The sequence below is a fragment of the Candoia aspera genome, chromosome 3 (assembly GCF_035149785.1).
Source record: "Candoia aspera isolate rCanAsp1 chromosome 3, rCanAsp1.hap2, whole genome shotgun sequence".
In the NCBI taxonomy this organism is placed as follows: domain Eukaryota; kingdom Metazoa; phylum Chordata; class Lepidosauria; order Squamata; family Boidae; genus Candoia; species Candoia aspera.
Genome location: NC_086155.1, coordinates 205,016,821 through 205,043,970, shown reverse-complemented (window position 1 = coordinate 205,043,970; position 27,150 = coordinate 205,016,821). Strand labels below are relative to the sequence as shown.

Below are 27,150 nucleotides of genomic sequence, written 5' to 3'. Positions count from 1 at the left end.
CATACAAAATGTTCTGAAAAGCTACAAGATATTTCCTTGTTAAAGCAACCCTTGTTAAAGTCGCTCTAACCCATAAACTCTTTTTTTTTTTAATTCCCAACGGAACAGCGAAAGATGTGCACTCAGTAAATCAGTGCAGATATAAAGGGGCGTTTACATGTGCTGTTTACCGGAGACACGCTTTCGCAGCCTAGTATTTCCCACTCGTAAGGACGGTGCTAAAGCAGGGCATGAGTATGCTTCCCGTCCTGCCTTTTGCCAAAGTTCTTTGGATGCTAGAAAAAGAACTCTGACGTCAATCTCAAAGTAAACCCCGAAGCCTCGCTGCTAGTAGATTGGGTTGGCGCTCCGGAGTTACGAGGACTGCCGGTTGGATCCTCGTCCTGGAAGGAAGATCTGAGTGGGAGCTTGTTCAGCCTAGTGGGACTGGCCGGTAAGGATTTTGGGGCGACGGGGGTGGGGGGGAGCCCAAGAGAGACTGAACCCCCACGCAGAAAAGAGAGTGAATCACGACTTTCTCTGCAGCTTTTCATCATGTCATACCCGAGGTCCAGCGTGCTGTAGGCAAGCGTCTGTTTTGAATGCAAGGGAACTGGGGGGCGCCAGTTGAAGGTGCTTTGTGTGCAGTGGATTGCAAAGATTTAGACACAGCTAGAAAGCTCTTGGAAGTCGGTCCATAGAGTGAAACCTGAGCAAGTGCAACGGGCAAAAATTAGCATAATCCAAGCACTAATTCCTGAAATTCTAGAGGCTCTGCTAGTAGATTTAGTGACAACCGTCTTTTGCAGATCCCGAGAACCCTCTTTGCTCCATTTGCACTGAAAGCAGGTGGCCAAGCTGCCCGGGTTCTTGGAAATTACAAAAACTTCACAGGCAGCGGGCAGCGGGCGACTGGAACTGGGAATCTGGGTGCCGGTTCTGCAAGATGAAACTGATATTTTGGGTACAGTCTAAGGAGATGAAAGAGAACGCTATGGGTGAAATGGGCTTCCTTTCTGGAATGCAGTTTGACACTGAGTTTCGTCTCTAATGGCAACATGCATGCATACACTGTATGTGCTGCTTGTCTGTGATGAGTCTGCATCTCCTAGGTCTTAAGATGCCAAGCCAGGAAATTGTGTAAATTAAAGGCTAATTGGTTCTTTGAGGACATCAAAGGCCACGAAGGGTGAGTATAAGTAAGAAACAGAGATATAACATGCTGTCTAGACATTATTCGTCTAAAAATGTCCAATGTTTTGGAATGTTGCATTGAGAAGGATTCCATGACAAGAGATCCGGAGGAGTTATAGACACCCTGGTTGACAGGAATGTCTGCTGGGAGGGTCAAAAAAGTCAAGATGGTGGCCACGGCTGCATGATGTGCATCACATGGCACAATGCACATAAAAAGGAGCAGGCCTTTGATCAGGCAGTTATGGCCACCATATTGACTCTTTAAACCTCCCTGCAGACACCTCTGCTGGCTGAGATGCCCACATGGACCATCTTGGCTGCCCAGCTGTTGGACCACCCATGGACCGGCTCTGCCAATGGAAGGGAAGCAGAGCTTCGCTTGAAGGACCGGTTGCAAAACCAGCATCGTGTGGCACATTGTTTCCCCGGTACAAACTCCTAACCTTGGGAGATGTGATCCCGGGGCAGAGTACATTAATCCCTTCCCCTACCCTCCTCTCTCGACCATACACACAGAGATTTTTTTCAACCTATGCAGAAGATGGTTTGGGTCTTTCCACCGGTCACAGTCTGCCTCTGTATCCATCCCAGTTTCAAAGAATGCGCTCAGTCCCATGTTATTAGCTAAATATGTTGGAAGACCCAGGCCTTGCAACAGAATGTTTATTGGCAGCCATTTACCCAAATCTATATACCACCCTGGATCAGACGCAGCTTACTGGCCCCCTGCATTATAATTTGCAGACTTCCCAGTAAAAAGTCATGAGCTCAGCCCCCGGGTGTAGCTGACTTTGAGTAAGTGAGATTAAGGGCTGGCAGGCATCCCACCCCACACCGATAATGTCACGTAGGTCCTGGGGAGAGGGCAGTTATAAAAGCAGAGCCTCAAAGCAGTCAGCCAATTAGCAAGAGCATCGCCTTGTCCAGGCATGAAATGCCAAACGTGCTACAAAGGATGACCCAGGTTTTTGTATAACTCTTGCTCTCATTGGCCTGCCTCATTGGCCAGGCAGGCTCTGCGTATATAAAAATAGAGGACCGGTAAAGATAGCGAAAAGAGAATCACAGAGGCTGGATTTCAGGTTATACACCCCCACCCCACGTCCCCAGGTAGCAATCAGTTTCAGGAAACTGAGAGTGGGTCTTTCTTCCACTGCATGGGGAAGCTCTGGAGGTCTCACAGCTGTTTCTTGCACCCGTATAGAAGCCCAGTCTCCAGAGGTGGAAGGTGGGTTAGAAGAACCGGAGCTGGTGAGTCCTTGTGAGGGAAACCACTAAGGAACCCCAAGGCTGTAGGCTAGACTAGGAATTTGAGGAAACATCCGAAAAGTAGATGCTGGCAACTTCCTTCCATACTGTTGCCAAGAAGAGTGTACAGGGACATCCATGGAAATCACCAAGAATCAGGCGCAACTCAGAGGCGTTCTCGTCATCTTCATAATGGCATGACTGATGCGAAGCCTGCAAACAGGTGGAATCGGGGATTGTCTTCTACATCAACTGGTAGAAAATCTCAGCTTCCAGGGTTCTTCGTTTCAACCGCTTGAGAAATCCACCAGCTTTAGGACACTGTATTCTACCATTAGCTCTCGTTGACAGAAATTTAGCCGTTATTCTGGATTGTTAGCAAGTGCTCAAACTCACAAAAGCGAGCACATCCACCAGTTACCTGCCCACCCACAAAAGTATGATGATTTATGCAGTCATGGTGGAATCCATATGGACATGAGCGGGGTCCAATATCCAATTGACTATGGAGCATAACCTAGTTGGGCCATCCTAATGTTCTAGTGGAGACCCATTCAGCTTTTCAAATAAACTTCTGTGAGGTCTGTAACTGATACAGGTCCTAACTGGTTCAGGTTGCACCATTGACAAAAGTAACTTGAGGAGCTGTATTTGTTCAAGAGAGATGAATAGAGTTTGGTAGTCACATCCCCAGGGATGCGGTGCCTGTAAAATGCTTTTGTAGGTGGGGAGGTAGAGTTTGTTTACTCAATCCTCAATATCCTGGTCAAATTGCAATTTGGAGTGGAGGAAGAAATGTCTGTTATTCCCACTGCAGAGACTAAAAGTACCAGTTTTAAAGTATTCCCAGAAATCAGGGAAATCAGAGCTTCCAGCCAAAGATGATGGAGATGCAACTCCAGAAGTGATGATTGCAGTAACCACTTTGGTTGTTAGGAGCAGATACAGCAAGTGAAAGAGTACCTTCCTTCGGTCCTTCGGTCCTTCGGTCCTTCCGTCCTTCCTTCCTTCCTTCCTTCCTTCCTTCCTTCCTTCCTTCCTTCCTTCCTTCCTTCCTTCCTTCCTTCCTTCGATAATCACTTAGGCTCTCCCCTTTAGTCTCCTTTCTAAGTGAAAGAATTCACTGCTTCCTTCTTCCTTCTACTTTACTTATTTATTCCAAATAAATAAAAGTTGTAAATAAAACAAAAATTGTATAGCCACCCATCTTATGTACCATAACCCTGGGCTGTTCACAAGCTCACTTTGCCCACCACAAGGTCAGAAGGCTCAAAGATGCCCAGCATGTAACTCTCTTATCTTCAGTTGCACTCTTGAACCTGAAGCACTTGTCATTAGCTACTCTTAATAGCCTTTCCTAAACTTTGCTCCAAGTTGTAGCTGAACTCTTGGTGACTTTATGGCCATGTTGTTTTCTCACCAACGGTATGGAAGTGGCTTGCATTTGTTTTCTCTGGGAATATTATTTCAACTTCCCAGTCTCCTCTACAGCCCCAATTCACTAGTGGTCTCCCATTCAAATACCAACCAGCTCAGATCCTGCTTAGTTTTTTCAAATCAGGATTGACTAGATGGTGCCACCTGTGGAGTCCAGCAAAAGATTGCATGTTATTCACACTTCACAGATGTGCCGGTGTGCTTTGCCACCTTTGAAATTTATTTCTTCAGCTGTTTCAGATGTTTCTATGCTGTTTCAAGCTTTACAGCTCTAAAAGTTGGGGGATATGACATGATTGATGAAGAACACAGGAGAACCAGAAATTTCCAGGCTGTAAATCGCTCCCTTGATTATTAATTGCAAAAGGTGAAGTTAAACCAAAAACAATATTTGTTGCAATACAACACATTAGTTACAAGAATGGGTATATACTTAAATCAAGAGCACATAAAAGGGAGACTAGTGGTGTCAGTGGGAGGGGTCAAAAAAGTCAACATGGGGGCAGCCACTGAAGCCACAATCTTGATTTTTACTTCCCTGCAGATGCACCTGGGTGAGATTAAGATTTCAGGACCAGTTGCAGTAGTGTGATGCTGGCCCCCACCAATATAATATCACCTGGAAGTCACTGCAAAGTGAGGAATTAAAGGACAGGAACAGGGTTTTGCCTTGTGTGCAGCCCAACACAAAATAGGTCATTCTAAACCAGGTTGGCGTGGTTGCGAGTGGAAGTTTATATTGCCCTGCTTCTGTGGGAAGGGTTGACCCTAAAAGTGAAAGGAAGAAGTGAAGTAGCCGGAAATACTGTATGCTTTTTCTTGGACTGGCCCTATCAAAACCAGGAAGAAATAGCTTGAATAAGTGGTGAGCAAGACACTCACCATCCAACTCCTTAACCTTTTTATCCTGGAGCAGTGTCTTTCAACCTCAGGAACTTCAAGATGTGTGGACTTCAATTCCCAGAATTCTCATGCTGGCTGGAGAATTCTGGGAGTTGAAGTCCACACATCTTAAAGTTCCCAAGGTTGAGAAGCCCTGCCCTGGAGGAACCCTTGAAACAATTTTCAGGTCTCAGGGAACCCTGCTAAAAATTGCAAAAAAAACAAAAAACCACAAAACAATCCACATTTTGCAACATTTACAACAGCAAAGTGGCAGCCAGCAACTGAATCGTGGCACGTAAAACATCCCCGCCATTGTGAGTGCTAGCATTGCACAGTGCACAACATTTAAAAAATGATGCTTCCTCTTTTTCGGTCATGCTCTCTCGCAGAACGCTGGGGTTCTACATAAGCCCAGCTGAGAAAGGCTGGTCTACCTGCTGATGGTATATTTGTATATTCTGCATTAATGCTAAAGACATTAATGCAGATATACAAAGAATTCCAAGTTTCTGGAAGGGTTTCCTCCATTTTGTGCAGGCTTCAAAATGTCATTATATATGAACCTAAGAAAACAATCAAGTGTGTGCGTGCACACACACACACCATGCACAGGAGTGTCATAATAACATATTGTATAAAGATAGCATCCTATAGAGCAATTCTACTTTTTTTGCAGGAAACCCCTGGGCAGAAATGTTCAGTTTTAGCAAAGGCATAATTTAGGGAATCAGGAATTGCAATATTGGAAGCAGGAGAGTATGGAGATTATCCATACTATCATGCAGATTAAAGCTGGATAATGTTTTTAGAAACACAGGGCTCCATTGTTTGCTTAAATCTCTGGCAAATGGAAGTACATGTTTCCATTGTGCCTTGTGACTTGAACTTAGCTGTTTTGAAAAGTTTGAAAATCTTGGAATAGATTTTTTAAAACTCAGGTAACGCGTAGGCTCTGTTTTCCGGGCAGATAATCTGGAAGTTTGATGGAAACTGCATGGCAAATATTTGCATGCAAGCATGCAGGGGCATTAGATGCACATAAAAAGGGTGGGGGCTTTAATTGTCTAGTTGAGGCCACCATCTTGACCTTTTTGACAACCTCCTTCGGTGGACACACCAGCAAGCATATCCTGCAATCGTTATAAGACCTGTTTGATCTAATTCACACAAAAGCAATTTCATTCTGTTTTCTCAACTTCTGTCTGGATTTCCCCCAAAATAGAGGTGAAGGAGGTGATCACATGATGTTTCTTCCTTCATTAAGAAGATGGGTAATTTTGGCTCAGATCATTACCGGCCTTGTGAAAAATCACCCCTTTGGCCCCTCACCTGGTAACATACAGGGACAGAAAGTTGTATCCCTGATAATGTGAGTTCAATTCTTATCCTACAGCTGAAATGGAATGAGATACCCACGGTATTACACAACGTGTAGGAACGTATGTCGCTAAGCAAGGCTACTATGTCCAAAACGCAGTTCCCTAGAGGCATGGATAACCACATTTTTTGCGTGCTTGCAATGAGAAAATAGTCCACTGTTCACAACACATGGTTGGTGTTAAATGTATCCTAATTCGATTCCTGGTATTTTAGTTCAAAAGAACTTAAAGTGACAAATAAAAGTAAAGATTGCAATGAAGCTTAGAGAATGGTCAGATCAGACAACAATGGGCCAGTGGGCCAGTAGTTTGGCCTGGGAAAAGAACCTTACTGGGGGCACTTAGTTTCCTGAGAAAGAATCATAGTTTGTGGTAGAAGGTTCTAGGTCCCCCTCCTGGAATCTCTACTTTTAAAGAGTCCTGTTGAGTTGAAGATGCAAATGAGCTTTTCCTCAGAATCTGGAAAGTCACAGCCATTTAGGCCAATGTTATGGGCATCCTGTGTCCTTATACTTCATGAAAAGTATAAGAACAAATTCAAAGTTTCTCTTTCAGAAAGTTTTTTAGGAAACCTTCTTAAGTTTCTACATTAGATTTCTCATAAATTTAAATTTATGCTGGTTCTCTCTTTATCCTCCAGTGCTATTTGGTCCCATGATTTCTTGCAGTAGAAGAATGACTAATAAGTTCTATAAATACACTGGATAATCATGGGAAATCTTTACATCTTCCCAATTTATACACACAGAGACACACACAGAGACACAAACAAACTGGCATTTCACTATATACTTTGTCTGTGACTAAAAACCATCTCACTAAGACAATTAGATTGTGATTTATTCTTCTCCAGGAACTCAAAGCTGAATGTGAGCACCAGCAAAGTTAGCAAGAGTAGAGGGTTTTTGTGGGTCATGATATCCTGGTGAAATTGTCAAGGAGGGGGAATGCACAAGAATTTCCTTGTCTCCATGCTTGCTAAAAGGATTCTCAGCAGTATGCTACACACTGCAGTGTACACCAGAAGTGATGCATTTTCCCCAAGTTCGTTTGTTTGATACTCTTAATTTTAAAAAATATGGTGTCCTCAGAGTCACACTTGATTGCTGTGAATTTCTTGCTGATAGTGGGAAGAACTTCCCAATCTATTCTGGGATGTTCTGGCAGTCTCCTATCCAAGTATAAAACTAATGAGGTCCAACCCTGCTTAGCTCTTTGCAACAAGTCAAGGTTGGCTTGGTAGGGCCACCTAGGTTAGCATGGTCTAAATCAAACAAGGCCAAAAGTAGAAATGATGCCGGAGCTACTGACCAGCATTTGGGCAAGGAATGTATTCCTTTATCAGCAGGTCTTTCTCCTAAATAAAGCATCTTGAATTGGGGGAAAAGTTTTGTGCATTGGGATCGTTTCCTCTGGAGTTACTTGAAAGTCAATCAGTTGGAAATCCATTCTGATGAGGGAAAGGTGGACAGCCATTCTGTGTGTTGCACATTCAGTCAAATTTATATCCTATTGATATTCCCCAGTATACATACCTAAATAAATAAATCATTCCAAGGACCTTTGGCTTGTCCTCCATGTCCTGAAGGACTTGGCGCTAAGCCTGCACTACAGGACACACAGAAATTCTGTAGTGGAGAAGGAGCACCTTAATTAGTGAGAGAGGGGCTCAGGGAAGTCTTTAAAGTGGATTTTTGCTGGAGACTGACAGAAGAAATTCAATTTACAAAGTCTCCAGGCTGGAATTTTGAGTACGGCAGTGTTGGTGTGGACTATAATTGATCTGTGAAAGAAGAAAATAATCTTAGTTTGTGAATACCGGGAAGTAAACTTGTACTTCAATGTACCTTGGGGAGATGTCAGCGGCAATTGTATTTGATTCCCGGGGAATTCCAGGAGTGAGTGGAAACATCCTTAGAAAGATATCCAAACTTTGGAGGGAAGGGGGAGAGAGAACAACATTGCACCCTCTGTGGAGTCCCTGGTGCTCTCTGAGCCTCGTTGTTTTCTTGCTGACGTTTCATTGCCAAACTAGGCAACATCTTCGTTGCATCTTCTAATCCAGTGTTTTTCAACCGTGGCAATTTTAAGATGCGTGCACTTCAACACCCAGAATTCCATAGCCAGCCGTTCTGGCTAGGGAATTCTGGGAGTTGAAATCCACACATCTTAAAATTGCTAAGGTTGAAAAACACTGTTCTAATCCCTCCTCCAAGCTCCATGCATTAACTCAGACATGTGCAATCACCATGCACCAGTCATTTATTGCATTTTTATTGACCTATATCAGCCCTCACTCACTTTTCACTATAAGCATGTGGCTGTTACCTTGCAAAATGGAGAGGACAGGTGAGATACTCAGTGCCTACTCCAACTAGAATGTCTTTGAACCAAGCTTCTGTATTCCTCATATTCCTCAGCCTTTCCAGATCTGTGGTCCTCCAGTCTATGGGATTTTAACTCCCAGAATTCCAACCCAATGTGGCCATCACTGGGAGATTTCACTCCTTAAATCCCCTCCCCACCAGCTAAAAAAACCCAACCCAGGTCTTCAACCTCCCCTAATTCTAATGATTTCCATCTACCTTTTGTTCTTCTTTCTAGACCCACAGTCAAGAACGGAGCGTATTGTAGCAAAATCCAAGTAAAGTACACAAGGATTTGAGTTAAATACCCAATGGTTCAAGTTAATTACACAATATTAATTATACAGTATTATACAACAATACTGTTCTGGCCTACATAAATATTCAACTTAAGGACAGGCCCGGGAACAGAACTTGCTCTTAAACTGGGGACTAGTATTGAGGGAAAAAAAGATGCAGTGTTTCCTCTTTATCAGTAGAGGGAGCTATAACACTAAAAATCATGTCAGGCCCGCTGCTGGAGTCCTTTTGCTGTTACCAAAAAACTTTACAAAGAAATGAGGAAAAGATTTAAAATGAGCAAAAACAGGTTAACAACGGAGGAAAACGTAAAAAATTATCCTGCCCAGTTTGGGGGTTTGGCCCTTGGCATGCCATGCAAAATCCAGAGCAGTCCTCAGCCAGCCGAGGTGGCAAATGTTTGATAACATCAATAGAGAAGGGCCTGAGCATCGACTGGCAATTCATTGATCCCCCAGGAGTGCTGCTTCCCAGGAACTGGAAATAAACATCAGAAATAGCAAGCAGAGGGATAATTTGCCAGCCCTATGCTGGGGGCTTCAGTTACACTTGAAGGAAGCCAACGTACTTGTTTTTCCTTGCAGGAACTTCACCTTGCTAAATAGGAAGGAAGGATTCCTGGCCGGTTACTCTATGCTCAGAATTCAGTTCAGCCATTTTTTTCTTCCCTGTACTTCTGAAAAACTTTCCGTGTTTGTCACCCCTATACCTGACCTTAAAGGTGACCATAGAAGAGAAAAAATATATATTTATTAATCAGCAAAATTAATGGAAGCCGAACATTTCACTGGGCAGCTTCCTGTGGGCTTGGGAATCCCTTCATCTGCCTTTTTTTTCTGTGTGCCTCAAGAAATAAAATGCCAGCAAGCTTGTGTGGGTAGGGCTGTCTGCTGAGGGAGGTCAAAAAAGTCAAGATGGCAGCTGCCACCCCCTGGTTGAAACTCTTCCGCTTTTTATCGGTGAAGCAAATGAAAAGGGGATGTGGCTTCAATCTTGTGATTGTAGCTACCATCTGGATTTTTTGACATCCCCACAGAAGACCCCGCTTGAAAAAGATTTTTAAAAGCTGATTTTTTCCCCCTTGTCATTAACAAACATGACCAAGAAATAGTTTTTAATCTAGTGGGATTGAATAGGGAAATTTCTTTTTTCCTTTTCTGGCTCGTTTGCATAGGAAAATAATTTATTGTCCATTAAGGCCCCATTCAAGGAACCCGAGTGCAGTAATCATATAAAAATTAATTAACTCATTCATTAGCAATCCCACCTCCACACATTAAAATCTGTCCTCATCAATTAAAATGCATTGAATCAATCCTGCCTTATTTTCAAAAGGCAGGATATTTATATTTTAAACAAAAGAAACAGCAAATGTGTACCAGTTACTGCTGATAGCATTCATCCCAAACCATACTTTTAACTTCCTGTAGTTCACCCAGAGAAGTATTTTGCTTTGCTTTTATTCTGAAGGATCAAATCAGGGGTGCCCTCACAGGGAAGAGGTCAAAAAAGTCAAGATGATGACTGCAACCATTGCAAATGAAGCTCCCTTCTTCAGATTAATTAATTCAGATTAAAGACTTTCTGAGAACATGGAGGAAGCCTTCTTGTTGACCTGAAGTGAACTTTTTCAACCAATTCACCTGTTGTATTAGTCACAGCTACCTAAATTTCATTTAAATATACAGTAAGCAAAAAATTCCTGATCTATACAAGCATGGAAGAATCTTCCAATGGAGTCTGTATGTTCTCCATCTCTGGAGTTTTTTAAAAAGAGGCCTGACAGTTTTCCTGTACATTACAGAGGGATTGGGACTAGACCAGTGTTTTTCAAACTTGGCAACTTTCAGATTCAGAATTTTAAGACGTGTGGACTTCAACTCCCAGAATTCCCCAGTCAGCTTGCTTTAAGATGTGTGGACTTCAACTCCCAGAATTCCCCAGTCAGCTTGCTTTAAGATGTGTGGACTTCAACTCCCAGAATTCCCCAGTCAGCTGGCTTTAAGATGTGTGGACTTCAACTCCATACTGGCTGGGGAATCCAGTAATCTTGGTTCTTTTAGCTTCCCCGCGAAAGCCCTGGTGGTACCCCAAGAGAGGGCAGGGTTACTTTTTAATTTGTGTTATATGGCATAAAAGGAGAGCCAGGGTGATGCAGAAGTTAAGATGCTGGAGTAGGAAGAAGGAGATCCAGGGTCTAGTTCTCCCTTAAGCATGGCTGCTCCTTGGGGGGCTTTGGGCCAATCACAATCTCTCAGACCGAGAGACAGTATGGTGTAGTTGTGAAGTTGTTGGAATAGGAACAGGGAGACTAAGGGGACTTTGGGTCAGTCTCTCCCTCAACCCTACACATGAAAGTCAAACAACATCGATCAACGAAATGTCACTGGACCAGCTTGATAGTTTATGGTCCATAGCCTTCAATGAAGAGGCCTTCATCCTACAGTGGATTGATTTGGACTGATAATCACCTCCTCCTCCTCCTCCTCCTCCTCCTCCTCCTCCTCCTCCTCCTCCTCCTCCTCCTTCTTCTTCTTCTTCTTCCTCCTCCTCCTCCTCCTCCTCCTCTTCTTCTTCCTCTTCCTCTTCCATAATTCCATAATAATTGTTTGCCTCTTATTTCTAGAGGCAAAGACCTTCAATAGTGTCACAATAAGGTCATGTGTCTTCTAGCCTTGAGCTCTGCCTGCTGATTTTAGCCTCCTCTGCTGCCATAAAATCATAATTTTGTAGAAACCTTATAGGTTATCTATCCTACCCTTCACCGTTTGTGGAAGAGAGAAAAATTCAAGTGAAAGACACCTCAGTCTATTATCACTCTTTCAATAGCCCAGTCTTCCTCAAAAGTGTTACTGCATTTTCACAACCATTTTATAAAGTAGATTAAATTAAGTGGGAATAACTGACCCAATGAATTTCATGAGTAGGAGTGCCACAAAATTAATCCCAATTTATCCTATGACTCTGCCAACCTCATTCCCACTGAATCAAAAGTGGGATACACTTTTGATTCAGTGGGAATGAGCATACACAGAACATTTCCTCTGAAACTCTTTTAAGGGAACAACACCATATTGCAAAGCAATTTATTTCACAAAGCTTCTGAACCCTGAGACTTATTGTAACTCATTTCATGAACTGACATTTCCATGAGTCATCTTATGAAATTTCAGCTCATTTCATTCCGTAAGCCATTCATGAAAATACTATTTTAGGTTGCAAGAACAATACTGCAAGGTTGAAAATCCATCGGAATTCAAGAGCAAGGTAAAGCAGATTTGTGTGTGTGTGTGTACCTCAATATCTGTATCTGTATCCCTCTCAACATTCCAGGCATTCACCATTCAGCAACCATGCTCACCTCCAATCCTCTGTTAAGGAGTAAAAAGTCAGCTTTCTCCATCTACTGTACAGAGATACAAGCTTTTTGATTCCATCATCTTGCTGTTATTTGAAATCTTTACGCCATTTTGAGAATCTTACTTTATTCTGAGAAGCATCCCGTGCTTGGGGTGTGTGTGTGTGTGTGTGTGTGTGTGTTCGTGTGTTTAGTGCCTTCAAGTCAGTGTTGAGTTCTAGAGACTGCCTGGACAAGTCCCTGCAGTTTTCTTGGCAAGATTTCAGAAGTAGTTTGCCATTGCCTGCTTCCTAGGGCTGAAAGAGAGTGACTGGCCCAAGGTCACCCAGCTGGCTTTGTGCCTAAGGCGGGCCTAGAACTTCTGGTCTTCTGGTTTCTAGCCTGGTGCCTTCACCACTACACCAAACCGGGTCTCCATTGCTTGGTTTGGCCATATAGAAATGCAAAGGGGTATAATGAGACAACGAAGCTAGCTCGAAGCATCCCAGTCCCCAACAAGGGAGGCATTTCTTAACTTGAAAGAGGCAGAGCAAGTTACTACCCAGTTAAACCTATAACATGATCCAAACTCATGTCTGCAATCCTGACCTCTAGGCCCCACTGGCGCTAAAGTCAGGGATCTCTTCTGTTGAGAAGCTCCGAGCAACCATTTCGGTCAGCAGCAGAAACATTGTTTCTCAATGTCCTGGCACAGCCTTACGATGGCGGTTCCTTTCTGCCCCTTCTATCCTCTTTGGCCTTTCCCCTCTCATTCTGGGAGCCGCCAACAGATAGGAGCTGTCTCTTCTTGGTCTGTTATCCATCACAGAGGCTTCACATTTGCCTGGGAAACCTGTGTCTCCTTGGCAGCATCTCAACAGCCAACTGGAAATGTCGCAGCTGTTGACCAAGGCACGCACAAGGCCATCTTCCAAAGCAGAAACTGCAGAGGGTGGCAAGATGGTAGGGCATGGGCTGAGTGGGATGGGGGCAAAGGCTGTCCAAATGCCTTGATCTTATCAGCGAGTTCGCTTCTGTGTTCAAGGGTCCACAGAAATTGGGGGCTTCACATCTCTTTGCCGCAGCCTTAGAAAGCTGGGTCAAAAACAAAGAGTCGCTTCCTTGTTGAGTACCATTTGATGAGCAATCTGTAGATATCAGAGGGTGGATCATGGCATCCACAGGAGGGGGAAGATTCCAAAAGTCAAGATGGTGGGCACCTCCCCAACAGCTGAAACTCTGTATTGTGTGATTGAAACCCACTCTTTGGGGGGGGGCAATGCATGTACAAAGGGGCAGGGCTTCAACCATGAGGTGCAATCATCATTTTGACTTTTTTGAATGCCACCCACCATAGACACCCCAGTGTTGATCCTAGGTCTATGCTGGTTTCTAGCCACAGTTTGAGCTAGCTTCCTAGATCATTGTGCCAATACTAAATACTGCATGGAACACACCTTATTCTGAACATCTAGGTCAGTGTTTTTCAAACTTGGGAATTTTAAGATGTGTGGACTTCAACTCCCAGAATTCCCTAGCCAGCCAAACACTGATTTAGGTCATCAGGGAAGTCTCTTTCAGAGCATTTAGAACTGAGAAAGTCTCTCTTCTTGAGACCCAGAAAAGCCTCCACCATCTGTCTGCTAATAAAGAGAGGTTGTCTTACTCCTGAGAAAGCCAATGCATGGGATGGACTTGAACTAAAATCACCCTTTGAGCTGTTGGTGTCTGGGAGATCAAAGCTGTTAATCCTCTTGGGAATGGTGCTTCCTAAGTTCTTCAGAAGAGATGTCCCTGGTGACTCCATGGCACAACCCACAGCAGGGTGTCTGCAGGGTATGGTCCAAAAAGTCAAGATGGCAGCTCCCCCTGTGAAAAACAGCTGTGCAGCTGTGACCTGCAGCTGTGTCTTTTCTTAAGTCTTTGGTGAACAGTTGGATCTTTCTTGGCTCTGGGCAAGTAGCAATACTTCAATGGGAACTGTTGGGTTGACCTCCTCATGGAAACCTGTGAGTTCTCCTTCCTCTTAATTGGTATCACAAGGAGCATCCTGTTGTAGACCGTCCCAAGTAGTTGAGGACAGAAGCTGTGCACTTAACCAGGGCAGATCCATCTATCAAATGGCTCTGCTGCTAGAACGAAATCTATCTGTCCTGGCTTGATCCTTGGTGCTGGGGCCAGTGCCATTCTCAGTGTGTGAGAACTGTTTCACTCATTTGGCCAAGGGGTCAATTTTCCAGAAACTCTCTCTTGAGCTGAGGTCAACATTTGGTGACTCAAAGTTACTTCCATGTACTTGTCTTAGCCACAATACAGAATGCCTTCTTCTGAGATGCTTGTTCAATTTCTCAACCTTGTTTGTAGCCCTGTTTATACCTGGTGGTCTCCCAACTATGGACTAACCAGGTTTGGCCTTCCTAAGCATTGTTTGAGATCAGCCAAGATTGCCCCCTGATGTGACTCATGACCTAGACACAGTGGATATTATAGGACATTTGTCCCCTTCTCCCCACTTGTATCTGGAATAAACACTTCTGTGGTGGTGCTTAGCCCACATTATGGCTACAGACCACTTTTTAAATGAATACAAGACCCAGGCTGCATCCATACATAACCCTAAGCTGAAGTTTGGGTCAATCATGTTGACCGGTTCCCACATAACATTAAGTTACAGACAATGGCTGCCAAGCCACAGTGGTTGAGTGACAGAGTCTACTCTTTGACCCACGTTACCAGAACTGTCCAGTGATGGGAGCCATCTCCACATTCCCAAGGAGAGGAAGGACTTTCTCAGCCTCTGCTTTCTGATCCTTTTAACTAGGCTAAACTGACACATGCATGCACGCACACACACACACACACACACACACACACAGTGCTCTTGCACATAAGGGTTCTTGCTCACTAAAGAAAGCTGCTGAATACTGCCAAGGACTATAAACAGAGTCTCAAGCAAAGGTTGGCTTTTCCCATAACTTCTTACCTTACCTTTAGGACCAGTTCTGATCTGTTAGAGCAGTGTTTCTCAACCTTGGTGACTGGCTGGGGAATTCTGGGAGTTGAAGTCCACACATCTTGAAGTTGCCAGGGTTGAGAAACACTGAGTTAGAGAAAGGGTGAAGGGTCAAATGATTGGGGCACTTATTTACAGATATTTTTTTTTCCTACCATCTTAGGACATTATGGTCTTTGCCCTGCAAGATGGGTTGGTTATATTCCCTATGCTTGATTCCATCGGGGAGCAGGGGCTCCTCTGAGGATTTGGGGTGAGGCTAATGAAATTCAGCCCTCTTTCTTCTTGCCCTCAGAAGCAGCTACTGAATGGCTGCAAGAGGCAGGAGAATAAACTGAGCCCCAGGGCAGAGACAGAAAAATAACCAGCGGTTGACCCGATGAGCAGAAATTCCAGTTTTGCGAGATACTTCTGAATGCACCCAAAGCAGTCACAATCTTTTCCAAGTTGAAGAAATTTTCAAGCTACACCCCTTTCTGGAAAATGGAAACTTTGCCATAGAATTGAGCAGAAGGCTGCTGTGTGGAGCTGCCCACATGTTCCCTGTATCCGTGTGGTTCACTCAACTAACCCAATCTTTTGCATTTGCATGGTACACCGAAACATCAGTTAATCCCTCAGGTGAGGCTGGCACAAACACAGGCCAAACCATGGTTGGTAAACAAACGGTTGAGTGTGCCACATGACCACAGCCATTTTACAAGTCTTCCTCCGGTTACAGCCTTGTTTTCCAGCTCGGTTCAAAGGTCCTGCTTTGAAACTTTTGAAGTGGGGTATTTGAGGGAGCAGATTTAGGGGTTTCCTGTCTCCCCTTGAACTGAGAACTGACGGGGAGGCTAATCATGGCCATTGCAGAACAGGAGCCTTTTTAAGGGGCCTAAGTGCATAGCTTCCTAAGTCACAGAGCATTCTCCCAACTGATCCATGACGATATTCTTCCGTCAGCCTGCGGGATAAACCGCTAGAAACTGGATTTTAGAATTTGCTGGTCTTTGTGCATTTGATTCCAAATTAGTATTTATGTGCAGGGGTGGGGGGGGTTAACTTTGTTTCTCTTTCTTTTCTTTAGCCAGTTTGAGTAGATTTGCTTAAAAGCAAAGGGGCACACATTTGCAGATAAAACCATAATTGAAACCACTTTGTGCAGCTTAAGCGTTCAGCAACTTTCCTATCAGTTCATAAATATTCCAGCAGACTCGGGGCATTCAGCCAGTGGCTTGCAAAGACATTTAGAAAACTGAAGAAAGACAAGGAGTCCAAGTCTGATTTTTTTTTTTTTTTTACTGTTTGGTTCCCAGTGCCTGTGCATACCCAGCACCTATCTTTGCTCACAGAGCTATACTTAGAAGAGAAAAAGAAAGGGGGCAGTCTCTCTATCCCATGCCTCGCTTTCTGCTCTGCATCACTTTCAGACATCTGGAATCCAAACTTTCAGATCTAAAGGTGATTTCCCCCCCTGGATTTCAGCACTGGTCCATTTCAGGGTTCTCTGAATGGTAAGTGCACCATTTTTCCTTTCTTCTGTTGTCCGATGTCTAGCTTCAAAAAGTAGGCAGGGCAGTTAAGGGTCTTCTATGCCCCCCCCCCTCCACAGAGACTGCAAATACTTACATGCCCCTTGGTTTTCCTGTTTTTAGGTACCACTTAATTTTCATTGGTTGATTCAGGCTCAAAAGAATTGCAGGGCAGGGCAGGGCAGGGCAGGGCAGGGCAGGGCAGGGCAGGATGGGCGGGCAGGTGGAAGGAAAGAAGGAGGCAAGCACCCAATGTAATCCACAACCTGCTATAAAATGTTGCATCCCAACATGCTGAAACACATTGACCTAATCTTCAGTACAAACATGGAAGGTACTGAGAGTCTACAGTATGTAGAAGATGGGGCAAAACTGGGAAAGGACTTATTGGCTTCTGCTGCGACGGCTCCTGCATGCTTCCCCAACATGGGGCCCTCCGGTCAGGATGAGGCTACAGCTCCCAGAAGTCCCAGCTGGCGTGGGTTGAAAAAGGCTGGACCGAACACCCAATGGAAATTAGGCAGCTTCCTCTGTGAATGTCACAAACTTGAGTTGCAAACCCCAGATGTGATATTAAAAATAGTTCTGTGGATCTCGGCTTTAAAAACAAATGTGATTTTTGGTGACTCAGAAGCAAATGAACTAGGTATGTTTAGCTTAACGAAGAGAAGACCCAGGGAAGACGTGATAGCAGTCTTCCCAAACTTGAAGGGCTGCCCCAGGGAAGGGCATCGATCTATTCTCCATAGCACCTGAGGGTAGGACAAGAAGCAATGGGTAGAAGCTCATCAGAGGGAGATCCAACCTGGAAACCAGGAGGAATTTCCAGACAGTGAGAACTCTTAAGCAGTGGAACAGCTGGCCTCCCGGAGTTGGAGGTTTTCAAGGAAAGATTGGACAGCCATTTGTCCACGATGGTATGAGGACTCCTGCCTTGGGCAGGGGGTTGGACTACAAGACCTCCAAGGTCCCTTCCAACTCTATGATTCTATGGTTCTATGATTCTGTGGTTCTAATCTTCCAGCTAACATTGAGAAAGTGGCTGACAAGTTTTTTTCTTTCTGAGTGGATTTTCCCTTAATTTTTGTTGTGTGGGAGGGTGAATTGTTAGTTCTTTTCTCTTTTGGAGGAAGGATGGTTTTCTTTTTCCAAAATGGCACCTATATACTACAGGCTTATTTTATCTATATCAATACAGAATTTGTGTTCTCGGAACGTTGATGCTTGATGTTTCTCCAGAACTCCTTATGGGCGCTCCTGAATGGTTGTAATCCCAAATGGCTAAGGAATAACGGCATCGACAGTAAACGTGACTTCTTTTGTTGTTGCTTGGAAACAGGCACCGTTCTAGCCCTCATGTGTCACAGAGATGTATTTTTAAGAATATGTGCCTGATGTCTGCTGAACGTGGAAGTATTTGTAATGGTCATGGCTACTCTCCCGGCCATATAGAAACAACATCAATCTTTCTGAACTTGTCTAAACTACGTAACTTACCTGATTCAGACTTGTGACCAATCTATTTTGATTCAGTACAGTAATTATTTTGAATTCTGTTTGAATGAAGGATTGGGGCAGCGGGAGGGTAAGGAGGGACTGTTTAGCTAACTGTCCTGCTCTCAACTATTCTTTTACGGAAATTTGTTCTGCTCAAGAGATAAAATAAATCCTAAGGCAGAGATACATAAATTGTTACTTTTCAGGTGTTTTGTATTAAAAATCCCTCAATTTCTTACCCTCCGCAATATTGGATAAGGCTCAAAACATTAGGAGTGTTCCTACAGTGAAAGTTACTGTTGTGCTTTTTTGCCCCCTTGAGGTGTGTAAGAAAGAGCAGGAACACTGAAGAAGTGCTTGATTTCGACTTCTTCTCTAGCAAAGCTGATGTCCCATCTGTGGAGGGGGTGGGTTTGTGTGGTTTCCCCTTCCATTTCCAGCCACACCATTTCCAGCCAATTCAGGGAGTTGAAGATCACCTATGAGAAGCGGTCAGCCTCCAAATTTGTGGAAGTCTTTTTTCTTCTGCGGTTTGACCTGAAGGGACATTTGGTGTTATCAGTGGCTTTGTAAGACAGCAGTACAAGACAAGAATGTCCCCCTCATGGTTCCAGTCCTGTTCCACAGAGGAACTTGAGGATTTCCAGATGTTTTAAACATCTATCAGCTCTCAGCATGGTCAATGCAGGATATGATGTGAACTGTAGCCCCCAAAATCTGGGTTAGATTCTCAGATTTAGCAGGAGGACGTGCGAGACCAAATCTCCACCCAGGCAGGATTCTCATCAATGACAACTTCTAGAGCACTGTGTTTCAAACTTGGCAACTTTAAGATGTGTGGACTCCAACTCCCAGAATTCCCCACCCAGCATGGTGGCTGGAGAATTCAGGGAGTTGAAGACCACACGTCTTAAAGTTGCCCAGGTTGAAAAATATTGCTGATGAGGTGAGCTATTATATTGCCTCAAGGATGGCTGGATGACATAGACCATAGCAGCTTCCCACTTTGAATAAACTATGATACAAACAAACTCTGGCAACCTCTTTTTTCCATAATGTCAGACTAAAAATGACAGACTATGAGTAGAGTTTTTGAAGGAGGTAGGTCTATTTAGCCTTGCACAATGATGGTGGTGGGGATAGAAATGACCACGATCTTCAAATACTTGAATAGCTGTGCCATAGAAGAAGGTCAGGTTGAGTTCCCTCAAACAACAGAGTGCAGGACATGCAAAGAGTGTTTGTTGAAACCTCCCGATAGTAAGAGCAAAAGAACGAATTACCAGACAGGATGGACATGTTCTGTAAAGGCCAGACAGGCAGCCATCAGTCAGGGATACTTTAATTTGGATTTGCAGTGGGACCTCATAGCCTGCATGAGCCCTCCCAAGTCAAGGAGTCTTTCTGAAGAGTCCTGCATCAGACCATGGAAACCCTTTATGAACTTTTTGCTGAAAATGGACAAAAATGAACTGATGATTTCAGGATTTATTGATTAAAAAGAGTTGTTTATGGGAAGAAGGGAACCATGATATATAATTTGGGAGGGGAGAATGGTAATAATTACATTTGTAACTGCTGTAAAGATCAGAAGTTGCTTCTTTAGATATTTTTTTCTTTTTTCTTCTCTTGATTTTTACTGCTTTTCACTTTTTCTTTTACTTTGACATATTTTTTCTCATTCTCATATGTTCCTGTGGTTTTTAATCCTTTTAAAAATTCTCAGTAAAGATTATATATTAAAAAGAGTCATGCATTAGAACAAAGCCCCTTGAATCTAGCAACTAGTTTCCCATGAGGCCAACTCGGTGCATCTGAGAAGCTCACAAGCAGAGCACAAGTGCAGACACATCCTGGCACATTGAAGCCAACATATAGCCACTCTGACCAGAAGCCTTGGGTAGCACCTGTCAGCTCCACTCTGTAAACCAAAGTAAGAAATCAACTCCACAAAACTACAGTCATTAGTACTGGTTATAGTAATAGAATCCTGCCAGTCTGATTGTGCTTTATTCCCCCCCCCCCCCGCTTTATACTCATATGAAATAGGGAGGTGTCTGCCTGAGTCTTTTGCACACGCCTTCGTCTTGTTTTAGACTTAAGCCATGGTTTTCCCCTTGTCACTTTGGTAACAAATCTGGCCTATCAAGGTCATCTTCTTTACTCTCTACATCACCCTTCCTCACGAAATACCATAGCTAATCCTCCTTCAAAGCACACACCGCCCAGCTGATAGCTATCTTTACATCTTGTGGTTGATAGATCCACAGGTTAAAAATGTACCAATGCCTTGCAGCGCAACCATGCATCCTTCTTTTTGCCCATCCTGAATCTTCCATCGTCCAGCTTCCTTGTAGCCTGGGCTCCAGTATTCAACTCAAGACAGAAAGAAAAATATCTCTTTATTATCACCACACCTTATATGCATTTCAAGCCTTTTATCAAGTTCCTTTCTCCACTTCAGCTCTCAAAAGCCTTGTTTGAGTTTGCACGTGTGTGTGTGTGTGAGTGTGTGTGTTTGGGACTGTAAATCTTTTGTGGTGTCACTTCACCCTTATTAGGCACTTCAACATTTTATGTAAGTATTACAGCTGTCCGGAGCTTAGCCTGACGAGAGGATGTTTACAGTCCACGTGCTCAACAAGACGTCTTTCAACCAAAGGCCTTTTATTTCATGAAAGGTGTTGAGATGCATTTTTGTGGCTTTTTTGTTTTTCTCCACCTGGAGTCTGGACCTCCTTAAAGGCTCAGCAAAAGCAACTTACATGCTGCATGCCCAGTTTAATGCTGTTGTGCAGAACAGGGAGGATGGAAAATGTTTATAGGAATTAAAAGTATGTGTCTATCAGGGGAAGCACAGAGGGCTGGATTTAGCAGCTATTCAAAGCAAGATTAAATCTCCAGGACAACCTTCCCCATGCATGCTGGCTCTGGATTAGGGGAGCTGAAGTCCAGCACCTATGGCAGGATCTGTGGTTTATTGCTTCGGTATAACTGGATGTAATGGTTTGTGAAAATAACCTTGGGAGACAGGAATCGGTCCTTCTGATTTTGCCCCTCTGCCGGTGAATGGCTGAACTGATTTCATGTAATGCCAGCCCTGGTTGGCAGTTAAATATTGGCTCATCCTGGGCTCCAAATCAGAGCTGCTTGGGGACGTCCCTGAACAAGGTGAAATGGGGCTTTAGGTATTCCAGGTGAAAACCCCTCTCTGTGTGAGGGCCGTAGGATGCCAAACTGCGATTTAAAGATTTTAAATGAACACTTCATTGAGAAGAAGCTGTGAGGCACATATCTTGAGTACCCTCCACCAAGATTTAACTTTTAATTTAAATAAGCTTTATTTATTTATTTATTTATTCTTCAAACTTCTATTACCACCCATCTCCCCCAAGAAAGGGGGACTCTGGGCTGTTTACAATAAAACCAAGATTGAAATCGTAAAATATAAATTACAAGAAATACACCAAGAAATAAAATAAAATTATAACTTCTTTGTGGGCTGTGAAGGATTTACAAGCACAGTACAAGACGTCTTGAACCTTATAACCATCTGATTCTCCCTAATAAAATGTATTTATGAGGTTTTAAGTGCACACTCAGATAAATATTGGCGTATTGAGCCAAATTTATCCAGCCATCTCAGGAGCTTTTCCTCAGAAAAGCTCTTCAGATTGTTATAAACATTATGAGGGAATGTAACGGTGCGCACAAAGTGCTGGAAATTACCCTCCGAGTACAGATCTCATGCTAAAACTGAGAAGGACCACTTGATACTATGGGAGGTCCAACAACCTGGTGATATAAACCAGAAGCAAGCAGAAGTTAGTCCAAGATCAACTTTCTTTCAAGTAATTTGGAGCAAATCACTAGGAATTTTGAGCAACTTAAACAAGGACGATTTTGTACCCATCTTAATTAGGCTTCTGTTTGCAAGGAAGCTGGGAAGAAAAGAGGAATGCTTTGAGTCCAAGTCCCACTTTTGGACCATGAGCTCAAAGATATCTGCAGTCCTCATCCATCTTCTCAAGTCACAATTTTGCACCCTCTGCTCTTGGCTTGATCTGCAGGGGGTCATGACAAAAATGGAAATTGGAGCCCCTACTGTTTCTAAACTCTGCTTGAGGTAGGAAATGCTTGTTTGCAGAAGATATATGTAGTCCTTGTTTAACAACCACAACTGGGAACTGAATTTTGGTTGCTAAGCGAAGCAGTCATTAAGTGAATCCAACCCACTTTTATGACATTTTTAGTGGCAGTTGTTAAGTGAATCACTGTGGGAGTTAAGTGAACCAAGTAGTTGGTAAGGGAATCACGCAGCTCCCCACTGATTTTGCTTGCCAGGAGCAGGCCAGGAAGGTTGAAAATTGTGATCACATGACCACAGGATGCTGTGACAGTCATAAATGCGAACTGGTTGCCAAGCGCCCAAAGCTTGATCATGTGACCGTGGGGACACTGCGACGCTTGGAAATGTGAGGATTGGTCACAAGTCAGTTTTTTCAGCACTGTCATAAGTCTGACCGTCACTAAACAAATGGCTGTTAAGTGAGGACTACCTGTATGCTGTAAGTAAAGATTTGTGCTTAGTCCCTTAGTGATTTCCTGCCAAGGTAGACCACCCTTCTTTAAACCCATTCCCTTGCAGATGATGGGCATCAGGTTATGGAAGGCTGAGGAGACCAATATTCTGACTTAACAATAAAAAGCCATGATCACCAAATAATTAGATTTGGTGTACCTCCAAATGCCCAAAGATTAGCAGGAGTTTTGTTTTCATTTTTCCAGTGGCCTACTTCAAATAAGCAAATGTCTGCAGGATCCATCCTCCCCCTTTCAGCTAGCTAACCAACGCCATTCCAAGGCGGTTTTGTACGCTGCTGCCAGAAAACTTCACAGCTCTTCCAACGAACTGCGAAAACTTCAGGCCAACCCGGAGGATGTGGGGTGGTGCAGAAGAACAAGGAATGCCTCTGGGTCCCTCCCATCCTTCTCCTTCCACATCAGTCAAACTGTGGCTCAGACTGATTTCCAAGACTCCTCTCATTTTTTCAGCAGCCCTGGGATTGGTCTTAATTAAGGCATAAGACTTGTACAGTGTTTCTTCCTGTGGGCTTGTTTTATTGAATTGCTCACTTATCGGTCAGCTGGAAATAGGAAAAGTCAGTCAGAAATGAGCTTGGTAGAAGCCGAGCCGGAGAATCAAGAGCTCCATAATATTATTTTGGATCACTGGGTATTGGGTCTTGCTGTCGAGAATGCAGACTGCTGAACCGAGGAAGGGGTTTCCAGACCCATCACCTTCACGGTCTTTCTTACAGCTTCCCCGCAGAGAGATTCCCCTTCGTTCTTCATGGCAGCAGGTCTTTCCGCTCCTCCCGGGCACCGGAGATCACAGCTTCACGCTTTCCACAAAAGTAAAATACCATATTTGGCCAGTCTGAGCCCGAGCTGAGAGGAACTTGCCAAGATGCCGGCAAAGAGGGAAAATGTTTAACCCTTCATGTATAAATAATATGATAAATTACCAGAAGAACATTTAAACACAGACCTCTTGGAAAATTAAAGCGAGACGGACCAACAAGAGGATTAGACCCAGATATTAAGAGCGGGGCAGGAATAATAAACGTCAGCTAGATTGATTGGTTTCAAGACATCGGAGATGCAGAAAGCTGAGATGGGGGGTGTTAAATGTTTGTTATACTATTGAAAGGGAAAACTCTTCCCCAGCTTCACCCTTTGCTCTGACGCTGTGTTCCTACACAGCATTTATATGAGATGGTAAACTTGGTTGATCTAATCTTGGCTGGGGGCTTTTTTTCCAGCTTTGGGTGTTATGCAAATCCAGCCTATTTGTCAAGTTTGTGTCTCGAGTAGTCCATGAGTTAATGCATTACCCAGGTCAATCACAATGTGTAAAAGCAGCTATTCTCACTCCCCCTCATTCAGTCTCCCCTTTTTTCTCTTTCCTTGCTGCCAGAAATGTGAGCGAGGCCTTCCCAGCAGCATGAAAAGCTGTACTACATGTTGGCTGTGAGAAAAATGCCCCAATCCATATTAGGCAATACGTTACAGCCCATTCAAGGTCAAAAAGCATCCTGCCAGCTCTTGTGTGATTTTCTTCTAAACCCAGGCTCATGTGCAGCTTTTGACTTTTTAACATCTTCTGTAAACCACTTCAGTTTGTTTTTTTTTTAAAAAAGGGTTAAGATAGGCTATACATTCTAATATAAAATATAGCCAAGTGCAGCTTCAAAATGGAGAAATGGATGAGAGGGTTCAGTTATAATTGTGCTGGCTTTAGGGAACAGATTCTTCCTTTGAATTGATTCAGAAAGGAGAACTATGCACAGAAGCAATCGTATTTAGGTCATGGAATTTTGTGAAAAATCAGGAGGACCATGAAAAACTTGTATAGATTTCTGTCCTGTCCCAAAATATTGGAAGAACTGGGACCTAGTTAAATAATGGCTTTCTACAAATCTGTTTTGCCACCTGTACTCCATGCTATGGTTCTGGGGAGTATAAACAACCGGATCTCTTTCGCTCATCATGAAGTAGTTGGTATATTTGCAAATAAGGGCAGAGACAGGCAAGCTTTGCACCGTAACCTCATTTTTTTCCAAAAGTTATGCATGACCTCAATGTGTCTTACCAAGATTACAGTATTGAGCAATGTAAAAATCAGCTGTAAACCTGCACTTGTTGTCTTGCAGGTACCACTAGAGGTGCTGACCATGGAGCCTTCCAACAATTATACCGTGTCATCTAACTACACTATGTTTAACAAATTTGTCCATCTGGATGGAGAACTATCAGATAAATTTTATACCTTGTGGGTAGTCCTAGTGGTGATCAATGCCATAATCTTCCTGATGGGTGTGACGTTGAACTCTTTAGCGCTCTACGTCTTCTGCTTCCGCACAAAGACAAAAACCACGTCAGTCATCTACACAATCAACCTCATCATCACCGATTTGCTGGTGGGCTTCTCTTTGCCTGTCCGGTTCATTGTGCACTACAGTGCCAAGAACTGCCAGACCTGTGCCCTTGTTCACATTTTCACCTATTTTGTCAACATGTACTGTAGCATCCTCTTCCTGACTTGCATCTGCATTGACCGGTACCTGGCCATTGTCCAGGTAGATGCCTCACGCAAGTGGAGGAATCCCAACTACGCCAAAGGTATCTGTGCATTCATCTGGACCTTTGCCACCGTGCTCACCTTCTCCATCCTCATCCTGGCCATGAAGTTCTCCTACTGCTGCATTGCCCAGATCTTGCCCTTGATGGTCTGCGAGTACGTCTTCCCCCTGATCATCATCACGTTCTTCACCACCAGAATCATGTGCGCCCTTTCCAAGCCCACTCTCATGCACCAGAGCCGGGAGAGACGGATGCGAGCTGTGCAGCTCCTCATCACGGTCCTCATCATCTTCATGATCTGCTTCACTCCCTTCCACGTGCGCCAGCTTGCCATTGCCATCAACCCGGCCATGTCATACAACCTCAGCCTGGTTGTTTATCATGTGACTGTCACCTTAAGCAGCCTCAACAGTTGCATGGATCCCATCGTCTACTGTTTTGTCACCAACAACTTTCAGTCCACCATGAAAAACATCTTCAGGAAGTCAGAACTTGACCAAACCAGCGGGGAGGTCATCAGCGTAAACAAGGTGTCCGGCTCAAATGCAATTATGGCATTTGCAAATGCTATTGGGAACCCCCTGGGCTTGTCTTCTCCTAACAACACCACAAACTCCTAGACTTGGGAGGACTAAGAGGATATAAATGATAACTATTCCCTTTTCTACAATTGTTTTTGAACATCATAGCAGGGTTTCAGAGTTTTTCAAGCTCTCTAATGACACACTCCGCTTATTTATGGCAGCTGGTTTTGTCTTCTGGGAAATTATTCTTGGACTGCATTTGGCATTCCAGCCTCCTAACAGTTTCCTCAATCCAGGAATTTACAGAGAAAGGAATAGGCACAACACCGTACTTTGCTAGGTCTATTCACTCTCCATGATGACTCGGAGGACTGGGGAGTGTGGGGGGGAGAAATGGATTTTACAACGCCTTCGGACAAAAGGATACGCAGCAAGGCTTGCCTTCCGAAATGAGAATAATTCAGGATCCCAGTCACTGTGGGAAATTGGGCTGGTAATTTTAAAAGACATTATGCCTAACCCAACTGAATACCAAAATTATGACTGTAATAAACAAAAGATCTACAGCTACGATAAACTGTCCTTTACGCTGTGAGAGAAAGTTATTTCTCAAGAATGTTTTTGAGTTTTGCAAAAAGTGACCTAGCAGGACTGAGCCAAATTAAAGGCTGCACAGAGTTGGAAGCAAGTCCCAATGGGCCGTTTCCGTGCTAAAAATCAATACCAACAAAGGAAGGGTGATTTTCAGTAAATCCACTTAACTTCACCTCCCTCCACTGCTTTTCAACTACCTTCCCGGTTTAACCTAACGATAGATGATTTAATGTGGGCTGTTCTTTCTAATCTGGGTGGACTGTTATCTGCAAGAATCTTGCAATAGAAAAACACAAAATAAGGGATATACAAGAATATTCACCAAGAGACACATAAAAGTCAAGATGGCAGCCATGATCAGGCAATCAACCCAGGGCCCTTTTTTTAAGTAGGATTTTTATTAAAGATTTTCACAGAAATGAAAGTTGAACATGAAATAATATAAAGTAAGGTTAAGAAAAGAGAAAGAGAAGAGAAGAAAAAGTGTGAAAACTAGTACAAATAGAAAAAAAAGAAACAATTTATGAAGAAGCTGCTTCTGACCTTCTTCTCAGCAGCTACAAACAAACTTATTAGCTCTCATCCCTCTTTAAAATTACATTAATAGTTCCCTTCTTCTCATATTCAACCCTTTTTAATCAGCAAAGCCATAAATCACCAGTTCCTTTTTTTCCATTTTCAGCAAAAAGTCCATAAGGGGTTCCCAGTCTTTAATGAAAGCCACAGCCCTTTTT

At 43.6% G+C, this 27,150-nt stretch overlaps 1 protein-coding gene across 2 annotated transcripts; it reads left to right on the top strand.

Annotated features, from left to right (window-relative positions):
• The first annotated feature begins 343 nt into the window (after window positions 1-343).
• Window positions 344-26,188, top strand: GPR20 (G protein-coupled receptor 20). 2 transcript variants are annotated; one of them, XM_063300280.1, is made up of 2 exons: window positions 344-433; window positions 24,869-26,188. In XM_063300280.1, exon 2 carries the CDS (start codon window positions 24,890-24,892, stop codon window positions 25,916-25,918), a length of 1,029 nt encoding a protein of 342 aa, XP_063156350.1. In that variant the 5' UTR covers window positions 344-433; window positions 24,869-24,889; the 3' UTR covers window positions 25,919-26,188. The 2 variants fall into 2 exon arrangements, with proteins under 2 accessions (XP_063156350.1, XP_063156349.1); XM_063300279.1 differs by lacking the exon at window positions 344-433 and adding an exon at window positions 16,458-16,637.
• The last annotated feature ends 962 nt before the right edge of the window (window positions 26,189-27,150 follow it).